Here is a 23,434-nt window from a genome sequence, read left to right as displayed (position 1 = left end):
AGATATTTCCAAACTAGGCAATCTAAGTACATAGTTTTAAAACAAGTAAAAAATGATCAGAGGACCAAATTATGTTGTGCTATATACCAGATTATGGTTACATGGACTCAAAAGACAGATACTGTAATATATTTTTGTTATGACCAAGATTAAGAAGCCACACAGTAGCAGCAGCAGCATCATAAATAGACATTAATTTTACTTTTTATAGAGAGGACCAAGTACTAATTTTCAAAGAAAGGTATAAAATACAAATTAGTCACTCTTGAGTAGACATTGCATACAGTGTTTCAAACATGCCTGTACTGCATATAAATCACAGTATGAATCTAAAAGGTTAGGCTTGAGTGAAAACTTAAAAAAAACCTACTTGAAATTCCATAAAACCCTATAGAATATTATTACCAATAAAAGTACAGATTTTGTGTCTTCACCAAAAAAAATCTGCCTGTTGGAGTTGCGGAATAAAAATCTATTTGGACCATAAGGCTGAGGCAGAGTTCAGTTGAGACTATAAATATTTTTTTCAGGGAAAAACAATTATTTAGAAGGAGAAGGACAGAGACTCCCAAAGGTCTCTCAGAAAGTCTTCTAGAGTTGCTGGTCTGGTACATCAATCCTGAGGACTCTAACTTTGGACTTATAGTGATATTCTTTCAGATACAATTTCACAGAGGGAGGAATGGGAAGGGCGTCTATGCCATCGTAAGTCGTATTGTTGCAAATAACTGTCCTGCATATATGTTGAAGGGAAAAGGGGAAAGTCCTGTTTAAGGGAGTCGAGAGAAGAGGTTCAAAGAACATGCAAGAGCTTGGATCTTTGTAATGTTCCAGGAGTCCAGTGATGTCGGGAGAATGGAAGACGCATGGGTCGTGGGCATCGAAGCTGAAGTTGTGATTCCACTGCTCGATCCTGGCATGAAGGGAACGGCTGTAACGCCTAAAACTGACAGAGAACAAGTAATCTTCCTGGGCAGAGTCTCGTAGCAAAAAAGTCCCTTCTGGCTTCCCATCTAAAAGTGCTTCTGCAGCGTATTTATCCATCACTCCCCAGTAGCAGGGATTATTATTGATCCGAAGGAGGTCAGGGACAAGACAATGAACGTAATCTATCTGGGTGTGGTATTTAGGAGGCGTTTCCAGCTGCAGCAGCTCGTCATCTGTTTCCCACCGTGGCTTGTTTCTCTTCCTAGAGCTAGTGCATAGTGTCACCACTTCATCGTCGGAGTCCATGTCACTTTCCTCTCTGCTGTTCCTTAGCTGCTTGCCTGCGGCAGAGTCACCTTGAGGGTCGCACCTGCAGGCTGCAACGTCAGGAATGCTGCATGCCTGCAAAACCGCTGACTCTCCTCCTTCTGCACTCTCAACGCCCCTGAGCTCCCCGGTCCTCCCTTCACCTTGTGATGACTCCATACTTAACCAACTTTCGGATGCCTGTTTTACAGGGGCAGTGTGCCGTTTGATTAAATGCCACCGGAAGGCTAGTTCGGATCGTGGCGGGAAAGGACACTTGTCCAGCATGAGCTCACTGATATGTATCTTTCTCTTGGATGGAAGCACTGAAGAATGTCGACTGCTGCAGTTCTTTATGGGAAAGCACTGGCCCACAGCATCCTGCAGTTTCTGCTTAAGGGAGCGGCCTAGGAGTCTGTGGCCGCAGGAACGCTCCAAGTCCAGCTCAGTAGAGGAACAGCTGTGTTTCCCTTCCTGGTTCCTTAAACTAAACATGGATTTCCCTGAGGTGCTGGCCGTTTCAGCGTCAGAACTGCCTTCACTCCTTTTTGACCAGGAAAGCTTCTTTCCGCTCCACACATAGCCGTCCTTTCTGTCTGCACTTCTACTCCGGCTGGTTTTAGGTCTCACATCTGGATTTTTAGAACTCCTTTCTTTATTTTCTGCCATTTCCCCACAAACGCAACCAGACTCACAAACGTTCCAAGGCTACCGTTGCCAAATCCTCTGGTCCCAGTTTCTACCTCAGAAAGCTTCCATCAGGTGCTTTTCGGGTGTACCTACGAAAACAAAAGAGACAGTCCTCAGCTTACGTTATGAGTACATGTGTAATAAACCCAAGCATACACTCAGGTTTCCTTTGCCCAGGCCTTTCTGCACCTTCCCTAGGAATATCTGGTGGCTTGTCCTTCCCCAGGCTTTGAACTACTTCCAGGAAAAGCAGCAGGGCTGTAAACAAGGAGCAAGGATAGTGCACACTGCTGTATGTTCCTAGGGGAGGTTTTGAAGAGCATCTTGAAATAAAGGGCCCGGCCACAGTGCTTGTGTGCCCAGCAGCAGAACAGAAGCTGTAGTCAAAACAAAATCGAAAATTCTTTCTAGTAGCACCTTAGAGACCAACTGAGTTTGTTCCTGGTATGAGCTTTCGTGTGCATGCACACTTCTTCAGATACACTGAAACAGAAGTCACCAGATCCTTAAATATAGTGGGGGAGTGGGGAGGGGTATTACTCAGAAGGGTGGTGGGAATGGGTGATAGGCTGATAAGAAGCTGTAGTGGAAAGGAAAGGACTATACTGGTTTCTGTGGGGTGATTAGAATTGCACTTGATCCGTTAAGTTCATACTGAGACAAGCACTCAATATATTCTTCCTCTTTTGTTATCCCACACTTCCTTCAGGAGCTCAATGTGGCAGACATTGCGTGGAGACATTCTACTGCTTTAAAAACCCTGTATGTGGTGTGGTTTGGGAATTAAGGGGTTAACTTGTTTCCAAGTATCAAGCCTTGGCTGGCAGATATCCACTTAGGAAAGCGTTACTAATTAATTGGAGGGAGAGGTTGAATCAGATAATCTATATCTGCCACAGGATCAGGACAATTGTATTTTATTTGATACAGTATTTTGAAACGTTTGTGGGTGGAAATGCAAACCAAAGCTAAACTCCAAGTTATATCTTGCTAACTTATTCCATTGATACTGAGATCAAGGCGATTAGCTCACATTGACACCATATTCATGCAAGATCCTTTTCACCTGTGGAGCTATAAATATTAGCATTTGTGCCCGCTAACACTGGAATACCCATAGCTACTTGCTTAATGTTGTTCTTTTTATTAAAAACAAAAACAGGCTACCAGAGTTCCAAATCCTTTATTATTTTATATCTGTGTTTCTCAAACTTGGGTCCCTAGCTGTTGCTGGACTACAACTCTCATCATCCCTGATCGCTGGTCCTGCTAGCTAGGGATGATGGGAGTTGTAGTCTAACAACAGCCGGGGAAACAATTACAAATAATAGAGTAACAAAGGGTCCTAAAAATGTACAACTCAAGTGCAAAAGGCCATGGTAAATAGGTGTGACTTCCAGTGCTTCCAGGCAAATGGAACTGTGGCTGGTGGACCTCTGTATCACCTGAAGCACAATCCTAACTTAATTAGCTTTCAAGGACTTCCTCCGTGATCATGTTATGAGAGATAAACTGCAGAGAGGGCTTAACGTCATTGCTGCAAGTGGGCATTCTTCCAGCACCACCACCACTCTGTTGGGACAAGTGCTGTACAGTAAACCTGCAACTTACACGGGCCAAAATCACACAAAGTCAAAACACATTGGGTTCAATGGCTGGTGGGATTGCCAAAGTCTTTCCCCCCAGATGTCCGCCCCCTTCATAGTGGCTGGTGGTAATGGGAATTGTGGTCAAAAACATCTGGAGGGCATCAGGTAGCTGAAAGTTGTTGCAGAGGATTTTGCTTTGCCCGTCCTTTTTAGACAAATGCTATATATATTCATGCCAGTGAGTCATTCAAGAGCAAAAACCCCCGAAGAGAGGCAAAGTAGGCCAAGAAATCTTACATGCTCAAAAGATTCACGTTATGCTTGTTCAATATTAGTTCACATAAGTGTGATGTTAAGAGATGTTATTCTATACTGACACTTTCAGGTCACAGTCAAGACAGAAATTAATTAAAAATACATAAGTTACATACTGGGAATCTCTTGGTACTCTTGTCACTTGCTTTTCAAGATGAAGGGTTTTCTCTTTTTCTTTTTAAAGGACACCCCCAAGGCACTTGAAGTATCTAGGGCTTTACATATTGAAGAGGATTATATAAAACCCGGTTCCTTTCATGAAAGCAATTTTGAAAGACCATGATGGTGATGGATGGCTTTTTTTTTTTACGGGATTGCAAGGGGGGGGGGAAATGACACTACCAAAATTAAGCCTTCTTCAAGATTCAACTCATGCACAACACATGCCTTTGTCTGCCTCTCCTACAGTTTAATGTTTATCTAAACACATTGCTGGTCGCAGGGAATAAGAAATGTGCAAGTGGAACATAGTATATTTATAATGTGGAGCAAGGGCACTTGAACCTCTGAGGCATTTTTAAACGAGTATTTTAATATTATTTATTATTAAGCCACATACAAGCTACCTTTAAGGCAAATATTTTAACTCAATGTGGGTTACACACAAATAAAACAAAGTACTCTATCAAAACTACAAGATGTTTTAACCTCTCTTAAAAGATGGTAGCACTTAGCTTAGGGGAGTGGGTGGCTCTGTGGTCTAAACCACAAAGCCTATTGGACTTGCCGATTGGAAAGTCGGTGGTTCGAATCCGCGTGACAGTGTGAGCTCCCATTGCTCTGTCCCAGCTTCTGCCAACCTAGCAGTTCGAAAGCACACCAGTGCTAGTAAATAAATGGGTACCATTGTGGCGGGAAGAACCCGGAAAGCTGTCTGTGGACAAACGCTGACTCCCTCGGCCTGAAAAGCAAGATGGGCACCGCAACCCCATAGTCGCCTTTGATTGGACTTAACTAATATCCAGGGGTCCTTTACCTTCTACCTTTTTACAATGCTTAGATTCCCTAGAGGGGCTGCAATTGAAAAGGCCACAGCCCTGTGCTACAGATTAAGAGGACAGTCTCTTCCACAGGTCTCAAGAGGAAAACACGCTCCAAGGGGTTTTAAGAGTCAAAACCAGCTCTTTGCGTGAGGTCTGGAAACCAACAAGAAGCCAGTGTAGTTTAGAACAGGCGCAGTGTCACACGATTTTGGTGACTAGCCTTCACAAAAAGCCAGGCTCCTGCATTGCAAACCAACTAATGTTTCCAAATACTTTTTGGGGTGTGGGGTGGGGTGGGGCTTCTCTGTGCCTCTCAGAGTGCATCAGAGAGTCTAGCCTGGAAGTTACTAAAGAAGAATGTATGGCACGATAAAGTGAGACTGCCGTCCAAATGACCAGTTGGTGGAACCTGCCCTTAGCCACCGCTCTGCTTCAGCTCTGCTTCTAATGGCAGACCAGAAGTGGGGAACCTTTGGCCCTCCAGCTGTTGCTGAAATACAGTTCACATCAGCACTAGCAAACCTGGCCAATGGCCAGAGATGATGGGAGTTGTAGTTCAACTACATCTACAGGGCCCAAAGGTTTCTCCACACCTGCAGTAGATGCTGGAGCACAGCAAGACCATGAACTTGGTTCACCAAAAGAGAAATATTATTATTCATCAAGTGGAAACTGACCTCTGGAGAAAAGGGACTACTAGCTGGCATTGGTAGCATTTTGTAAATCCATCTAATTATGGTCTCCACAAGCTTGTTTACAGCTGAAGCTGCTGCCTTTGAGTCTGTTCTAAAGGAAAAATGGAGTCAGACATCATCCGCACACCAAATGATTTCAGTCGGTGATTTTATACAGATATTATACAGACAGAAAGAGAGCTATGAAACTTTACAGAACAGCTCACAGGTGTCCATAAAGGAGTAAACCCTCAACTGCCTGGAGAGCATCAGAACCAGCATAAAGCTGCCCTGCTTATTCCTATTGACTCCAGCAGGAGGTCCAAAAGAAGTCACAATTAACATAATGTGTTCTACACCAAGCTTCTTCTGAAATGTCTTCAGAAATTTCAAGTGATTTCTATGCATGTTTACTCAAAAGTTGTGCTCCCCTATTTCATGTCTTGCCAAAGGTCTAGTTTTGATAATACATAGCCGCATATTTACATGGCCTGGGAACAAGGTACCGGTACTTTCTTTCTCCTGGACAGATGAGATAGTGACTGGAGGCCTTCTTCAGGCAACCCCATAGTCTGACGTTAAGCAGCTGGCCCCTGAAAATGGAAATGCCACCACTGGAGATAGAAAGCTTTGATTACAGAATTCCCTCTAGATGGATGTTCACCTGGAGCTGTCATTATCTTTTAGGCATCAGGCAAAGCCTGTCTTTGTTTATGTGACAGGTGGGTAGCCGTGTTGGTCTGCCATAGTCGAAACAAAATAGAAAATTCTTTTCAGTAGCCCCTTAGAGACCAACTGTGTTTGTTCTTGGTATGAGCTTTCGTGTGCATGCACACTTCTTCAGATACCACTTTGTTTGTTTATGTGAGCCTTTGGTGACTGGTAACACTGTGCTCACTAGAAGGACAGATCCTGAAGTTGAGGCTCCAGTACTTTGGCCACCTCATGAGAAGAGAAGACTCCCTAGAAAAGACCCTGATGTTGGGAAAGATGGAGGGCACGAGGAGAAGGGGACAACAGAGGATGAGATGGTTGGACAGTGTTCTTGAAGCTACTAGCATGAGTTTGGCCAAACTGCAAGAGGCAGTGAAGGATAGGGGTGCCTGGCGTGCTCTGGTCTATGGGGTCACGAAGAGTCAGACACGACTGAACGACTGAACAACAACAACAACACTGTTCTAATGGTGACCAGTGGGTTTTTTTCTGCTAGCTTGAGTGCTTTTGTTTGTTAACTGTTTGAGGTTATGTCTTTGGGACTTCAATCTCTTGCTTTTAAACTGCTTGAATCTGCTGTTAATTAAAATACAGTATTTTATGTTATGATGCTTACGGTTGTTTCAAGACTTGAATGCCATTTTTGGAAGAAAGTCAGGGCACTTAAAAAAAACACACCCATTAAGCTTTTTTATGTCATCTCAAAAGCCACTGAGAGGTCAAGAGTAGAAAAACCTCAACAGAGAAATGTTTTCTCTGATGATAGACTAAGCCAGGCATCCCCAACCTGCGGCCCTCCAGATGTTTTGGCCTACAACTCCCATGATCCCTAGCTAACAGAACCAGTGGTCAGGGATGACAGGAATTGTAGTCCAAAACATCTGGCGGGCCGAAGGTTGGGGATGCCTGGACTAAGCAATCCTATGCAGGCTTACTCTGAGGTAAGTCCCACTGTGCTCAGTGGGGCTTACTCCCTAGTGGTCACATTGCAGCCCGAGACACAAATCTGGTGCCTCATCTGTAAATGGTATGAACAACAGTGTCCCTTCCACTGCTGATAAAGATTTATTTAAACAAACATAATGTTTATCACCTTGAGCAGTTGGGATATGTTGGACTTTCTAAATCAAAAGCAATAAACCCTCTTTCTCAACAATAAACATTATTCTGCAGAGAAATATTATCTTACACATGCCATAACCTTTGGAGAAATCTAAGCGCACACACATACATTCTTCTCAATGTTTATAACTCAAAGCATATTTCCCCTGCCCAGCTGAAGATAAACGAGGAAGGAGATCATCTGTACACAATGAGGTGAGGCACAGAAACAGGGCTTTCCATTGGACCTTTGGAGCAACCACTTTACATCATGCTTATATTTCTACTTTTTCCAGCTCAGCCTGTCCACCTCTTCTTGTTAAATTGACTGAGATGACTGAAAAAAGCAGCTCTCGGGTCTTCTCTCCATTTAATTAATCTATTCCCTTCATTATATTTACCCTCACAATGTTGCTACTGAGAGACACCCAGTGTCTGTGTCCTATTCCCCGAGGGTAGATACCACTGATTTCTCAGACATTATCTCCTCCTTTTCAGTCAGCAGATGAGCAAGAGAAAGGGGCTATTTATTAAATGTTATGTTTAGCCAGCATCATTCTGAAGGCTAGAGGAACCTAATTGTACATTAACACGGAAAGCAGGTCCAAAAAACCAGAACAAGGTCTTATGCAAACACAAAATTCTAAATGTGCACGATCGCCAGAGTAACCTCAGTAACTTAACATTTTAACAACACAGCAAGACAACAGAAAATTCCCGATCATCCGTGGTTTAGAGGAACACTCACACAAATTGGATTCATGCCAGCTGCACAGACTTGCTTAATATCATGCCTTAACTTGTTCTCCTTCCCCTAAGTCTCCATCCCAACCCCCCACAAATCAGGCTCTAATGACATCTTCATAACCCAAGGATATTTGAACCAAATAAATGCATATAGCTTTATGTTCACTAATGCCAGCAACACAGATAAGAACAAAAGACCAGATACCGTAGATATTAAGTATATTTTCACCCAGAGGGCAACATTGATGGAATGGGCCATTTGATAAGCCACGTTACGAGCATCTGCTTTGTAGGCTTTATTTTCACTAAGAAACAGAGCGGATGTGACAGAGGTCTCAGCAGAAAGGATGCTCACGTCTTCCATGTACAATTTGCTTGTTAGTGGGCACACACAGAAAGCCTTTTAAAAGCATTCTGCCTTTGACAAAACACTTAAGCACGCAGCTAGCTCCCACACACACACACACAGAGACAATAAAATAAAGGCTTCCTTTTGGACCATATGATTCCGCCACAGGGAAGTAATCAGAGCATGAAAAATACTGTGGAGGAGTTTGATTCATTGTTCTTTGACACAGGACTGTCTCTTTTGTTGGTTACAATCTCAATGGACTCTTATCTCAGGGAGAGCATGGAAGCCAACATTGTTCCTTTTCACTTCTCTCATACAGCTACTGGCTGTCCGTTATGGGGGTATAATCCAGCCCGATGGTCGGTCTAATCCAGCCCTCACAGGCAGTTCCCCCGTGGTTCTAAAAAAAGGTCAACAACTTTGGTCGGCCCTCATGCATGTTCACTTCATCAAATCTATTTTTGAGCACCTAGGAGAAATTTGACTGATCTTCACAACAGGAAGGACAGCAGAAGATTGGAGAAGTCTGAAACCAGTTACTTTGGACCCTGCATCATGTGTGGACAGATATAAGAGGCCCAGAATAACACTCTTCTTCCGAGACTAAGGGCATATCCAGACTTGCCCTTGCCCCACTGCTTTCCCCTGGGAAAATCCAATATTTACTGCTGAATCAGAGCAAATGTCAATTGGGTTCTCTCCAGATTGACGTTTGCTCTGATTTATTGCCAAAGAGCGGGTTTTCCATGGGAAAGTAGCAGGGCAAGGGCAAAACCACTAAGATTCCTGTACTCCAGGGGGTTGGACTAGATGAACCTTAGGGGTCCCTTCCAACTCTACAATTCTGTGATTTTATGACCCTTGCCTAAAAAGAATGGGACATGCGGAAAACTGCCCGGACCCATGCTTACTAGGCACAGCGCAAGTGGAAGTATGGATAACCTCCAAGTGGCTGATAGTTAAAGACCAGGGAATCCATAAGCCTGCATTTCCCTAAAGAGAGAAATTCTATCTCCAGTAATAAATCCATAGGAGCAATGAATATGTTATAACCGCATACATGCAGGCTGCAAACAAATAGTATTTGCTATCCCAGTGTAATTTAAACTGCAATCTTAGTTCCATTTGTTCAAGGTTGACTTCAACTGCTAGGTTGGCAGAAGCTAGGACAGAGCAATGGTCGGCAAACTCAAGAGGCTCAGTGGTCAGGGGTCAGCAAACTTTTTCAGCAGAGGGCCAGTCCACTGTCCCTCAGATCTTGTGGGGGGCCAGACTATATTTTGATTTTTTTTTTAAAAAAATGAACGAATTCCTATGCCCCACAAATAACCCAGAGATACGTTTTAAATAAAAGCACACATTCTACTCATGTAAAAACACCAGGCAGGCCCCACAAATAACCCAGAGATGCATTTTCAATAAAAGGACACATTCTACTCATGTAAAAACACGCTGATTCCCAGACCGTCCGCGGGCCTGATTTAGAAGGCCATTGAGCCAGATCCCGCCCCCGGGCCTTAGTTTGCCTACCCATGGTTTTGACCACAGCACCACTGCATCCCTTCACTTCAACAGGATTTACATTTGAGTAGACATGGTTAAGGTTGAGCTGTTGGTAAGAAGCCAGACAGATACCAAAAGCTGCTGCCCCTTCAGCACTCTTCTGTTCTTAAGGGCAATTCGTTCCTCCCTCCCACCACTCAAGGGACGGCTCTCTCAGATTAACTCAAAATAGGCATCAGAAGGAAACCTACTAGAGCGCCATTTAGTCTATAAAGCCTATCAAGGACATACATTCTATGAAAGTTACCATACACTATAAGCAAATACGTTGTGAAAACTGCTTGCAAGTTTGTTTTGTTTTTAAAAAGATTTCTGCCTGGGAGTGATTACTGTTGTTGGTTGTTTTGGATAGTGTTGATATTGGGTCATAAAAACTTTGACCCAAGTAGTGCTGCTGGCCGGCACTGCAATCAATCACCTTTACGATCGTCTCCGACATCAATGGCGCCCAGGCACACTTCTGCTTCGCCCTTAGCGTTCTCCAGTTGCAGAGTTAAGCACAGCGTCACGATGGCTTTTTAGGTCTGCTTCTCCGTGGCGTCGTGAAATAACTTGACAGACGCCAGTGCTACTAAACTAAACTAGACTTTATTTAGTAGCACACACACACAAGTCCTCCAGACTTGAGCTGCATGCTTGCAGCAAACTAACATTCAGCAGTAACACAAAGCAATAAGGCAGAATGAATGCAGAGAAGGGGAAAGTGAAACCAAACCTCCCCTTTTCTAGACAAAGGAAAAGTGCCCGTATTACAGTGGGCAAGGCTAAACTCCCAGGATCAGAACGCCTCTTGCATCATTAACTCTAAGATGCCCAGAAAACCTGACACCCCCTCTCGTTCGCAATCCTGGGTAAACATATATGCATTTCATTCAACATTTAACCCATCACAGAAACCTTCGTGTTTCTGGAAACTCAAGGGCTTTGTGAATCCATCGGCAAGATTCATTTCGCTAGGACAGTATTTCAGCTTGACCACATTTGTTCTAACGCTCTCATGCACATTTTTGAACCGAATATCCAGGTGTTTGGTTCGAGCGTTGAATTGGCCGGATTCAGCCAGCTTCAGGCATGGCTGGTTATCCTCCCATATGGTGATGGGTAGGTAACACTTCTCACACACTTCTTGCACTAGGCACCTGTAGAATTCAAGCTCTCGACACATTTCTGAAAGAGCACTGAACTCTGCCTCAGTGGATGACAGAGCAATTAAACTCTGCTTTTTTGACCTCCAGCCAATTACCGAACCTCCAAATTTTACCACCATTCCAGAAATTGACTTCCTGTCTGAGCCGCAAGCCCAATCAGCATCCACCCAACATTGGAGCTGTTCATCACACTGGGCTTTGCTGCCTCTCGGCTCAGCAGATTTACCAGACCTGACCTGTCGCCCTCAAAACCCGGAGGAGGTAGCATATAGATTTCCTCCTGCAGCGGTGCGCTTAAGTAGGCGACATCAATGTCAAAATGAGCAGCTTCTGCGCCTCTCTGCGCTGCTACAGCAAGAAGCAATCTCATTGTTTCACTACGGGACGTGGGTGCATAGACTTGTGAGTAATGCACTCCTGGCCTCTGGCTGAAACCTCTTGCCACCAATCTAGCCTTATATTGTGGCTCTCCACTTGCAGTGGGTTTCAATCTATAGACCCAGCGACAGCTCACAGCTTGCTGTCCAGCTGGCAGAGTTGTCAGCGTGAAAACTCCAAGAGATTTCATGGCACTAAGTTCTTTCTCCATTGCTTGTTGCCACTTGCTGGATTCTGCCTGAGGTAATCTCTGCACCTCAGCGAAACTTTCCGGTTCGCAGTGAGCAAAACCAGCCCAAACATTAGTGGCTTGGAACCTGTCAGGAGGTTTCCCCTTTGTAGTGCGCTTGGAACGCCGTGGCACCACCGGTGACTCGCCCCCTGACCCAGACGTGCTAGACTCAGCCTGGGAGTCCCTGGCGTCTGGTGAACCACCAAGCGACCTACTGCGCTTGCTATGTCCCCCTGGACTGGGTTTCCCTGTTGGGGACCTTGGAGACCTACCTCGCTTGCCTCTCCTAGCTGCTTCTGGAGATGTGGGTGCACTCCTTGTTTCTGTCTTCATCTGTCTCTTTGGGATTGCCCCCTCTGACACTACACCCTGGTCGTGTTCGGGAATGCGGCCCGAAACACCAGCAGGTTGACCACCTTCTGCACGACTAGCTGATGTAACTGGCTGATCTTCATAGTCAAGATCGCTGAACGGATCTGTGAGCACCTCAGGATTTCCGTGAATCCTTTTCCAGCCTTGCTGCTCACAAAACTCAGCGCTCCTGCTGATTATGACTCGTGAACGATCGCCATCTGGGAAAGCAAATCTCCAGGCTTTCGAACCTGTCTCGTAGCCACAGAAAATCAACTTTTGCGATCTTGGACTGCCCTTTCTACGTAAATGTCTGGGGATAAGAACCCAAGCTTCTGCCCCGAAAGTCCGAAAATAGTGGACCTTGGGCTTCTTTCCATAAAGTAGAAAGTAGGGCGTGGTCCCTATCACGGAACTGTATGTCCTGTTAAGAGTGTGGCAGACAGTTCTCCAGGCTTCAGCCCAATAGCATCTTGGCAAGCCTGAATCAAACAAGAGAGCATCTACTGCCTCCTGCATTGTTCTATTCCTCCTCTCAGAAACACCATTCTCTTGAGGAGAATAAGGAGCAGTTTTTCTATGCTTGATACCTTTGGCACGAAAGAAATCCTGCAGCTTAGATGCAGTAAATTCTGTGCCTCGGTTTGTCTGAAACGCTTTCACGCGGGTTCCAAATTCCACCTCTACTGCTTTCACCCATTCTATAATCTCCTTCGCTGTTTGCCCCTTGTCTTTGAGCGTGAAAATCCAACCTGCTCGACTAAAATCATCAGTGAGACAAAGAACATAACGAGAATTACCCATGCTTGGCACCCCCATCGGACCACAGAGATCCGCATGCACAAGCTCGAAAGCTTGCTTGGTCACCCTATCAGACGATGGGTAGCTGCAAGAATGCACTTTGGCTCTTTTACAAGCTCTACAGTCTAGAAACTTGGAGCATTCCTTCATTTTACAACCATCAGTGCACTCTACCTGCTTGCGCACGTATTTCCAATTCACGTGCGAGAATCTGCGATGCCATAAATGCAAACACTGATCATGCGTGGGTAAGTTGGCATACTGAGCTTGAGTCTCCTCAGAGATGCCATTACTTGTTTCAGCACCCTGCGCCCTCTCTGTGGCGCTGTTGTCAGTTTCCAGCATATACACCCCATCATGGCCTTTCACCTGGACCAATTGTTTCCCATCTTTGGAGATGGTGCATACCTGGTTCCCAAAGCTGACCAGATAACCTGCATTGTCTAAAGCTGAAACAGAAAGTAAACCAAATTTCATACCATCTAAAACATACACATCAATATCATCATTAAGACAAGGCATGAACATAACACCAGTTTTGGTAACAGGTCTTGTGGTTGAATCAGCCAGAGTGACTGCAGTTGCATCTTGGATCGGCCTGCAGTTCCGCAACTGGCTGCTAGGTGGCGCTAGATGTCTCCCCGCACCACTGTCTATTAACCAACGCAGCTTGGGGGTAGCAACTGTCTTTCCAACCAAAGCATATGCAGCTGCTTTGCAGTGGGCTCCAGCCCCTCCTCTGCTTGCTCTGGAAGGTCCTCTTCTCCCACGACGTGGTCTTCCTTTCATCTCCCGGTTGCCATGGAAACCATCTTTGAAGTCAGCCTGATCGCAGTCTGCCTGAAGATGGTTATCAGAATTGCACAGATAACAACGCTTAGCTGCAAAAGCTTTAACAGAGCTCTCAGCGTTTTCTCCACTCCTGGGCTTAGGCAAAAAGCAACCCCCCTTAACAGCTTTCCCTTTCTCTCTCTGCCTCCGGTCCTGTTCGTCCTGCAGCCTCCCAGTAACATAGTCCAGATTCAACTGGCTTGCAGGCATGGACTCCAGCGTTAGGGAAAGAGTCTCATAACTGGGGTCTAGTGAGCTCAAAAGGATATAGACCTTTTGTTCCTCTGAGAAAGGAACATTCAGCTGTCTCAACTTGTTGAAGAGTGCCAGCATTTTGGCCACATGTTGACGCACACAGCCTCCTTCTTGCAAACGTAACTCAAACAGCTGTCTAGTTGTATGAAGTTTGGCACCAGCTGACGTTCTTTGAAACACACGCTTAAGACACTCCCAAATTTGGTGGGCGTTAGTGGCAGCGTCTATGTGCACCATCAGCTCTTCCTCTATGCCCATGACTATGTGAGCAGTAGCCCTCTGGTCTTTCTTAAGTGCTGCAGCAGCTTCAGCAGCAGGGGCTTGAACTGGTGGGCTCTGAGTACAAGTCCAAAGATCTTTAGCAATCAGAAATATCTCCATTTTCTTGGCCCAATCTTGCCAATTCCTCCCATCCAACCTTGGAAAGGGTGGCACGAAACTCTCATGGGACTGCGCCATCTCCCCCCTGGGGCTTGAGGTAACTCACGTGGCTGCAAACTCAGCACTCGCCTCTCAGCTCCCAGCTCCGGAAAACGGCTTCTCTTCACCAGCGAGGTTTCCCTGCTTTGTGCCTCAAAAGCATGGCACAAAACAGTCCTCCAGCTGGGCTATCGGCTGCCGGCCCCACAGACATGCAGACCTCCCGTCCTGGCAATCAATCTCCTCAGGACGCCTCGCCATCAAAGCGTAGCTTCTTGGCAATAAAGCAATTAAGCCATTAAGCCATAACCTGTTTTGGATAGTGTTGATATTGGGTCATAAAAACTTTGACCCAAGTAGTGCTGCTGGCCGGCACTGCAATCAATCACCTTTACGATCGTCTCCGACATCAATGGCGCCCAGGCACACTTCTGCTTCGCCCTTAGCGTTCTCCAGTTGCAGAGTTAAGCACAGCGTCACGATGGCTTTTTAGGTCTGCTTCTCCGTGGCGTCGTGAAATAACTTGACAGACGCCAGTGCTACTAAACTAAACTAGACTTTATTTAGTAGCACACACACACAAGTCCTCCAGACTTGAGCTGCATGCTTGCAGCAAACTAACATTCAGCAGTAACACAAAGCAATAAGGCAGAATGAATGCAGAGAAGGGGAAAGTGAAACCAAACCTCCCCTTTTCTAGACAAAGGAAAAGTGCCCGTATTACAGTGGGCAAGGCTAAACTCCCAGGATCAGAACGCCTCTTGCATCATTAACTCTAAGATGCCCAGAAAACCTGACATTGGTCTAGTAGTGAAATTAAAAGCTAGCTTCAGCTGCAGAAATGTTAAGAGGAAATTCTGTTTTCAGTTCAGGTATTTTGTAACCTGTGTGCCAAAGACATTTTCTCTTTAAAAACATTATGTATAAAATATTGTTTCAAAGATTGGTTGTATTTTTAAAGCAGGTACTCATTGAATCACAACTGACTACAATTGTACTTATAGTAGCCCCAATTCTGCAGGTGTTAACATGTACTAAAAATGTAGTACTGTAAATATATTGGGCCTGAACTACAAAGTGCTGAGAAAACAGGCTGTCAGCTCGTCAGCAGACTTAAGATGGGACTGTGTATTTTTTGACATTTGGAGACTCACAGTGCAATCCTATATATGTGTACTCAAAGGAAGCCCTATTTGAGTACTCCCAGAATGCAAGACCAGCAAAATCCAACCCATTGTTTCAATAAAGAGGTATTAGGTACCATTATTTGTGTGCCTGGTCACATGGGCAGATGAGTTGTGAGAATCATAGAATCTTAAGAGTTGGAAGGGACCTCGAGGGTCATCTAGTCCAATGTCCTGCAATTCAAGAATCTCAGCTAAAGCATCCATGACAGCTGCTTAGAAATCTCCAAGGAAGGAGAGTCCACCACCTCCTGTGGGAGTATCTTCCACTGCTGAACAGCTCTTACTGTCAGAAAGTTTTTTTTGAATGTTTAGTCAGAATCTCCTTTCTTGCAACATGAAGCCATTGGTTCAAGTCCATTGGTTCAAGTCCTGCCCTCCAGAGCAGGAAAAAACAAGCGTGCTCCCTCCTCCACGTGACAGCCCTTAAGATATTTGAAGATGGCTCTCCTATCTCCTCTCAGTCTCCTCTTTTCCAGGCTAAACATACCCAGCTCCTTCAAGAGCTCCTCATAAGGCTTCGTTTCCAGACCTTTGATCATCTTGGTTGCCCTCCTCTGCACACCTTCCTGTTTGTCAACATCCTTCTTAAAATTGTGGTGCCCAGAATTGGACACAGTATTCCAAGTGTGGTATGACTATGGCAGAATAGAGTGGGAATCTTACTTCCCTTGATCCAGACACTATACTTCTGTTGATGCAGCCTAGAATAACATTAGGGTTTTTTTTTTTTTTGCTGCTGCATCGCACTGTGATAGTGAGATAGTGCCATGGGGTGGGGAAATCACTTCATGCAAAAACTTGGTTTTATCAGTGCTGTTTTTGGCAAATGTTTCTCAGTCATCAGCATGTAAGGTACGGTATAAGAAGTGTGGAGAGTACTAAACTGTGCAAGACCTTTGTTTTGGTGCCAGAGGCAGAAAATTCAAATTGCATCCTTCCATATCCATACGTTAATCAATATTACTTAATTATATATGGCATTCCTCTGGGTGGTGAACTGAAGAACCTCATTTTTAGGTGTAATACATAAATATTGCTAAAATTCAGCAATACAAAGTACAAATCTCTTTATTTTTTTATCCCCCCTTTCTTTCTTAGTACAAATCCCTTAAAAAACACATAGTGCCAGAGAAAAATCAATAAAATTGGTACCTTAAAAGCCAAAACCTCCCTCAGAGTCCTGGAAGGATAAAAATGTATTCATCTGGCACCAGGGAAAAAAAAACATAACAGGGGTCAGGTGAGGCTCTCTGGGGAGGGCATTACACAACCAGGGTGATATTACTGAGAAGGCCTTATCACTACTAGTTGGATCACACCTGGTGGTAGTACTCAGAGATCATGGACTCAAGGTCTGGGTATATGTGGGAGGAGGAAATCCTTCAGGTAACCTGGCCCAAAACTGTCTGGAAATCAACAAGAAGCCAGAATAGCTGATAACGTACTAGCATAATATGTTTCAGTTGCCTAGTCCTGGTCAACAACCTTACTGCCCCATTTTGGACTAACAAGGTAATGGTTTTCAAAGGCAGCTACATACATAACACAATCTAAGGGGAGGCTATCAGAGCATGGATGACCGTACCATAGCCAAGCTATCTTTGTCCAAGACTCCAAGTAAGATTGTAGCCGATTTCTCTTCAGAAGACGCTAAAAGGCAGGACATTTTCAGCCCCTGAGGACACCTGTGCCTCTAGTCTAGTGACAATATTTGATCGCTGAGTACCTCTAAACTGCAAACGGGTTCACTTAGGGGGAGTGCAACCCCATCCAGAATAGGCTGTTGTTGTTGTTGTTGTTGTTGTTGTTGTTATTTTAAATTTTGTATACCGCCTATACCCGCAGATCTCAGGGCAGTTCACAAGTTAAAATCACAATATAAAACCACAAAATACATAATCAAAACAAAAACAAAAAACCACCCACTCAACTTGGCAGACAAACCACCAACTAACTGCCTTTCTGTCTTATCTGGATTAAGCCTCAGTTTATTCAATCCATTGCCATCTCCAGGCATGAATGGGGACAGAATGCCTTGGGTTCTCCTGTGCACAGCTCATTCAAATGAATGGAAACTGAAGAAAAATATTACCGGTACTCTTGTGCAGCTCCCATTTAAATATCCACAATTTGTTTCTCCCCCGACACAGAAATATATTTACCGGTAGCTTAATTACTGTTCTGCAATTCAACCAGAATTGAGATCCTCAATAGGTATTTATCATAATTCCATTTTTAAAAATAAGTCCTATTAACACTCCAAAAAATAAAAGAGTAAAATGAAAACACCAATTCTATTTAAAATGTTCCCTTAAATACAACAAAGTGGATATTTAGTTTTTTCTTTTTAATTGTAATCTCGTAAAAACTATATTGCCATATCCTGAAACATCTAGTGAGGCAGAGGGCCTTCTCGGTAGTCGCACCCTCCCGTCAGATGTCAAGGAAATAAACAACTATCTAACTTTTAGAAGACATCTGAAGGCAGTCCTGTTCGGGTAAGTTTTTAATGTTTGATGTGGTATTGTGTTTTAATTTGCTGGAACCCAGTCAGACGGGCAGCATATACATTAATAATAGTACACACACGCGTGTCAATATGAGACCAGAAATATTCATACATGTAAACAGGGCCAAACAAACAATCCAGAGCTATTTCATGTATGTTGTCAGCCTAGATCTCAATAGCTACCAAGCCACCATTAAAAGGCAATAACAAGCATTTTTGTTCCTTGTGGTTTCTCCGTAAGACACACACAACTAGTGTTACTGCTATATTTGTATAACCATCATTATCTATTATTATAATTATTATTATAATAAAGGACACACACCTTAAGACCTAGGTTTGGCTTTGAACAAATGGCTTCTGGAATATTTCCAGAATAGAAGGTGGCAGTGAATCAGACCTGAATTTTAGTCATTCTTAAGTGGTATTTCCATGCATGTTTCAAGACATGAGATGTAAAATGTGTGCCATGTATTAAGTAGAGCTAGAAGCAGCTACACTTGGAAATGTCATTTGAAAGAGAAGAAAGCAACACTTTTTAACTTTTGAAAAGTGTGATGGGCATATCAAAGTTTTTTTTAAAATAAGTGCAGTGCTTGGTTTTAGATGGTAATACTCCAGAATAAAGGGAAATCCTTTGAAATAAGGATGGCCTGTCAGCTGAGTATCACTTTCTGCCGTGGGTGGATATAAGATACTGAAGTGACCCGTAACACAGTCAAAATGCTTGGTTAGTCACTAGTAGATGCTGTCCACAAAAGCCTTCAGCAAAGTACCGGTAGTCAAGGATCCTAAATATTTATTTGCCTATCCATTTTTTAATACACATCCCTAGAGCGGGTTAAAACTGGGAACTTCTTGAATCAAGATTCATTACTGAGCACTAATTCCAACCTTAAAGGTAAAGGTAAAGGGACCCCTGACCATTAGGTCCAGTCGCTGGACAACTCTGGGGTTGTGGCGCTCATCTCCTTAAAGGTACAGAGTCATTAAAAAGTTTTGCCTTCAGCTGTTTTCTAAAAAAAAAAAAAGTTACATTTCTGCGACAGCAGTTATGAAACCAACAGCGAGCCAGATTTTGTCAGAATACAGTCTACTCCTCTTCCCACCAAAAAGATACCCGGCCAATGCAAATAACAGACCCCCAACTCCAGTTCCAATAACCCTCCAGATACAATTTCCCCCATAATGTTAAGCAGTACTTTTCCCCCTTAAAAAATGTTTAGGGGTACGCTCATTTTCCTACTCATATTGAAATACTGCTTCTCAATGAGGCCAAACTTAAGATTCACAAAATGTTTAGGGGCATGCGCAACCCTGCGTCCCCCCAGAAAAACAGCACTGATGTTAAGGAAGAATATTACGGTTCATTAAATTTCCCAGAATGTTAAGAAACACGCCACGAGGATGTGAACTGATGGCAATCGGAAAGCCTTTAGCAGTAAAAAAGAAGCAATTTCCATAAAGAAGGGGATGCTGCCCCCACCCCTAGTGAGCATGCTTACCTGCTGCTTACCAGAAGAGACATGTTGGTGGGGGGGCGGCGGCGGAGGTCTCGCACCCAAAATAAGGGGCCCAAGAGGGGTTTCACAAGGACAGGCACATCCGCTCCCCATCAGACACAAAGCCAGACTGGATTAACTGCACAGCTGTAACTGGGGGGGTGGGGATGGGGTGGGCTGAAGCGGCAGGAGATGGCCAGGAAGGAAGGAAGGAAGGAAGGAAGGAAAGAAAGAAAGAAAGAAAGAAAGAAAGAAAGTGGGGGGCGAAGGAAGGAGAGTTTAAAAGGAAAGAGGAGGAAGGAAAAGGGAATGGGGAAGGTTGAGAGAGGAAAAGCATCGGGAAAGGGGGAAGGATGGAGGCAGCAGCAGGAAAGGGAAGGTGGGCAGAATTGAGCGCAGGGGAAATTTAATTGCCGTATTTTTCCATGTACAAGACGCCCCCATGTATAAGACGACCCCTATTTTTGGAGCCCCAAATTAAGAAATAATTAATCGAAACATTCAGTGTATACGGCGACCCCCAGTTTTAAACTTTAAAAAAAATGGGGGGGGGGAATATAGTAGTCTTATACACCGAAAGTAAATAGGGAGATACTTTGGGGGGGGGTGTGCCGTCCTAAAATTTACTCCCTAAGAAGAAAAGAAGGAAGGAAGCTCCCCTCCCCAATGGGGAAAGGGTTATTTGACAAAAAAGCCAATGGGGAAGGGGTTATTTGAGGAAGGGAAGGCGGGAAGAAATGAGAAATAAACGCAGGGTTAAAAAAAAAAGAATAGAAGAGGGGGGGTGGGAGCTCCGAAATAAAGAGATTATTGGGGAGGGGGCGGGGAGAGAGGAAACAACCGTGAGGCAGAAAGTGCTGAAAAAGAGGAAAGCGTAGTATATCCTCTAAACCTCCACAGAGAGATGTCCTTTTAACACCACAGTGTGGAGAGAAGAAGAAGGGAAGAGGAGCAGCCGAGAGGCCCGGCCAGCTGCCCGCCGCCCTCCTCGTCCGTCTCCCGGCCGGGCAGAGGCGCTTCTCCTCCCGCTCCGCCGCCTCTTCTTCTTCTTCGTCTTCTCCTGCTTCTCCTCCTCCTCCTCCTCCTCCTCCCTCGCTCGGTGCCAGGCGGCCCGGTCACCTCAGGCGCCTCCTCCTCCTCCTCCTCAGCCCCCCCATCATGGTCTCGGGCGGCAGGAGGCAGGATCCGGCCGGCCCGGGAAGGAGGAGGAGGAGGAGGAGGAGGAGGGAGGGACGGACTCTGGCGCCGCCTGCCCGCCTGCCCGCCCGCCCTCCGCCACACGCCGGCTCCGCCTCAGGCCCAGAGCGCGGGAAGAAGGAGAGGAAGGACGGCGAGGAGGAGGAGGAGGAGGAGGAGGAGAGGCCGGGGGGCCTCAGTGTCGCGGTGAGGAGGGGGGGGGGTTGTTGGGAGCCGCGCTGTGTTTGTGGGGGGGGGGGCGCCTGCCTCGGCCCTCTTTCTCTCCTCAGCCCCCCCCCAAAAGAGAAGCCGAGGAGGAGGAGGAGGAGGAGGAAGGAAAGGGGGGGGGAAGAAGCGCCCCCTCGCCCTTCGCAAAACGGGGGAGGGCGATTTTTTACCTCAGGCTGCCCCCATAGGCGGCGCCACGAGGGGGTCGGGGGTGAGGGGCAAGAGACCCCTCCCTACTACTACTACTAGTAGTAGTATTACTATTTGTGGAGAGGGGCAAGCGACCCCCCCAAACCAGGACCTGATATTAATTATTATTATTATTATTACTATTTTATTATTTTGCAGAGAGGGGCAATCAACCCCCCCCCAAAACAAGTACTTGCTATTATTATTATTATTATTATTATTATTTGGTGAGGGGCAAGCAACACCCCAAACAAGGACTAGCTATTATTATTATTATTATTATTATTATTATTATTATTTTGCAGAGAGGGGCAAGCAACCCACCCAAACAAGGACCTGCTATTATTATTATTATTATTTGGTGAGGGGCAAGCAACCCCCCCAAACAAGGACTTGCTATTATTATTATTATTATTATTATTATTATTATTATTTTGTGGTGAGGGGCAAGCAACCCCCCCCAAAAAACAAGGACCTGCTGTTATTATTAAAGTCCTCCCTCTTGTTACATCCGCTGCAGACTTTTCAGGGTGCAAACAGCACCCCGGAATGGATCGTGTCTGCAACCCGAGGTACCACTGTATTATTATTATTATTATTATTATTATTTTATTTGGTTGTTACCCCAGACAGGGACTCAAGACGGCTTACAGATAAAGAGAAGAGCAGCTACCCCCACATGCCCCTCTCCCCCCTCTATTTCTGAACTCCTGGCATTGACATATCATAGAATCGTAGAGTTGGAAGAGACCCCAAGGGCCATCCAGTCCAACCCCTTGCCAAGCAGGAAACACCATCAAAGCATTCCTGTCAGATGGCTGTCAAGCCTCTGCTTAAAGATCTCCAAAGAGGGAGACTCCACCACACTCCTTGGTAGCAAATTCCATTGTCAAACAGCTCTCACTGTCAGGAAGTTCTTCCTGATGTTTAGGTGGAATCTTCTTTCTTGTAAAAGTGTGCTGCTATTTTCCTTTCTTGCCTGCCTAGAAGTGGGCTGCCACCCCACCCCTATTTCTTGGTGTCTACACTGCCTCCCCGTTGCTCCTTTTCCCTTTTTTGTGCTTTTGTTGTTCAGTCGTTCAGTCGTGTCCGACTCTTCGTGACCCCAAGGACCATCCATCTTTCCCAACATCAGGGTCTTTTCCAGGGAGTCTTCCCTTCTCATGAGGTGGCCAAAGTACTGGAGCCTCAACTTCAGGATCTGGCCTTCCAGGGAGCACTCAGGGCTGATTTCTTTAAGGATGGATAGGTTTGATCTTTTTGCAGTCCATGGGACTCTCAAGAGTCTCCTCCAGCACCAGAATTCAAAAGCATCAATTCTTCGGCGATCAGCCTTCTTGATGGTCCAGCTCTCACTTCCGTACATTACTACTGGGAAAACCATAGCTTTAACTATACGGACCTTTGTCGGCAAGGTGATGTCCCTTCTTTTTAAGATGCTGTCTAGGTTTGTCATTGCTTTTTGTGCTACAGCAAAAAAAAGGGGGGGGGAGATGAGATGACTGCTCTCTCTCTCTCTGACTTCCTTTCTCTCTCTCCATTCTTCACCTCTCCAAATAGTGGCAGCCAAGCTGGGATCCCAGGAATTTGGTGCCCTCCTAAGAGAGAGTAAGCAGGAGTCTGGCAGCTCCTTGAGTGAAGAGTCACCTGTATGGCTGATACCTTTTGCAAAAGGTGTGCTTCTAAACGGTGTAATCCAAAGTATTTGCACTACCCAAGTCACTGCTTCTTATCTTCGTTGTGAAATAATGTTCTGTTTGATGATGATTTATCACATGTACGTCCCACTGTGGTTTTTGCATTTACAGAACTATACGTTTTCACTGCAGGTCACTGAATCTGGAATTGCACTGCTTTTACCTCTACCTCAAATCACTGGTGCAGATTAGAAAACCACCTGTTTGGGGATTTCATCGAGGGGCTGCAGACGGAAGAAAACGCAAGCATAACAAGACAAAGGAAGGAAAGGAGTTGGTGAAACAGCCAGTCTAATAATAGCCAAGGCTTCTTAACATACGAAGTAAGGTATTTACTGTGTCTGTGGCAAAATGATGAAAAAGGACTAATACAGTTGTCCATAGTATAGTAACTGAAATTCTTTATAATGACATTGCAGTCTGTACTCTCTTTCTGGACATAAAATGGCATTTTTGATTACCGGTATATATTACCTACTACTATTGCCTCTCCACTTCCCCATGCCCCCCCGCCCCCCGGCCTAAAATTAGGTAGTGAGCTTCTACAGGCAATGTTTTGGCTGTGTTAC

General features: G+C 45.0%; 1 protein-coding gene across 1 annotated transcript; it reads right to left on the bottom strand.

Moving 5' to 3' along the window:
* Positions 1–330: 330 nt before the first annotated feature.
* On the bottom strand, positions 331–19,606 carry SOCS4 (suppressor of cytokine signaling 4). The gene is made up of 2 exons (XM_033166535.1): positions 19,579–19,606; positions 331–2,012 (listed from the first exon to the last, which is right to left on the bottom strand). The coding sequence occupies exon 2, from the start codon at positions 1,900–1,902 to the stop codon at positions 592–594; it is 1,311 nt and encodes a 436-aa protein (XP_033022426.1). The 5' UTR covers positions 1,903–2,012; positions 19,579–19,606; the 3' UTR covers positions 331–591.
* Positions 19,607–23,434: the final 3,828 nt, after the last annotated feature.

This window comes from Lacerta agilis, chromosome 1 (genome assembly GCF_009819535.1).
Source record: "Lacerta agilis isolate rLacAgi1 chromosome 1, rLacAgi1.pri, whole genome shotgun sequence".
Lineage (NCBI taxonomy): Eukaryota > Metazoa > Chordata > Lepidosauria > Squamata > Lacertidae > Lacerta > Lacerta agilis.
Note: the sequence above shows the minus strand (reverse complement) of the source record. Positions and strands in the feature narration are given on the sequence as shown.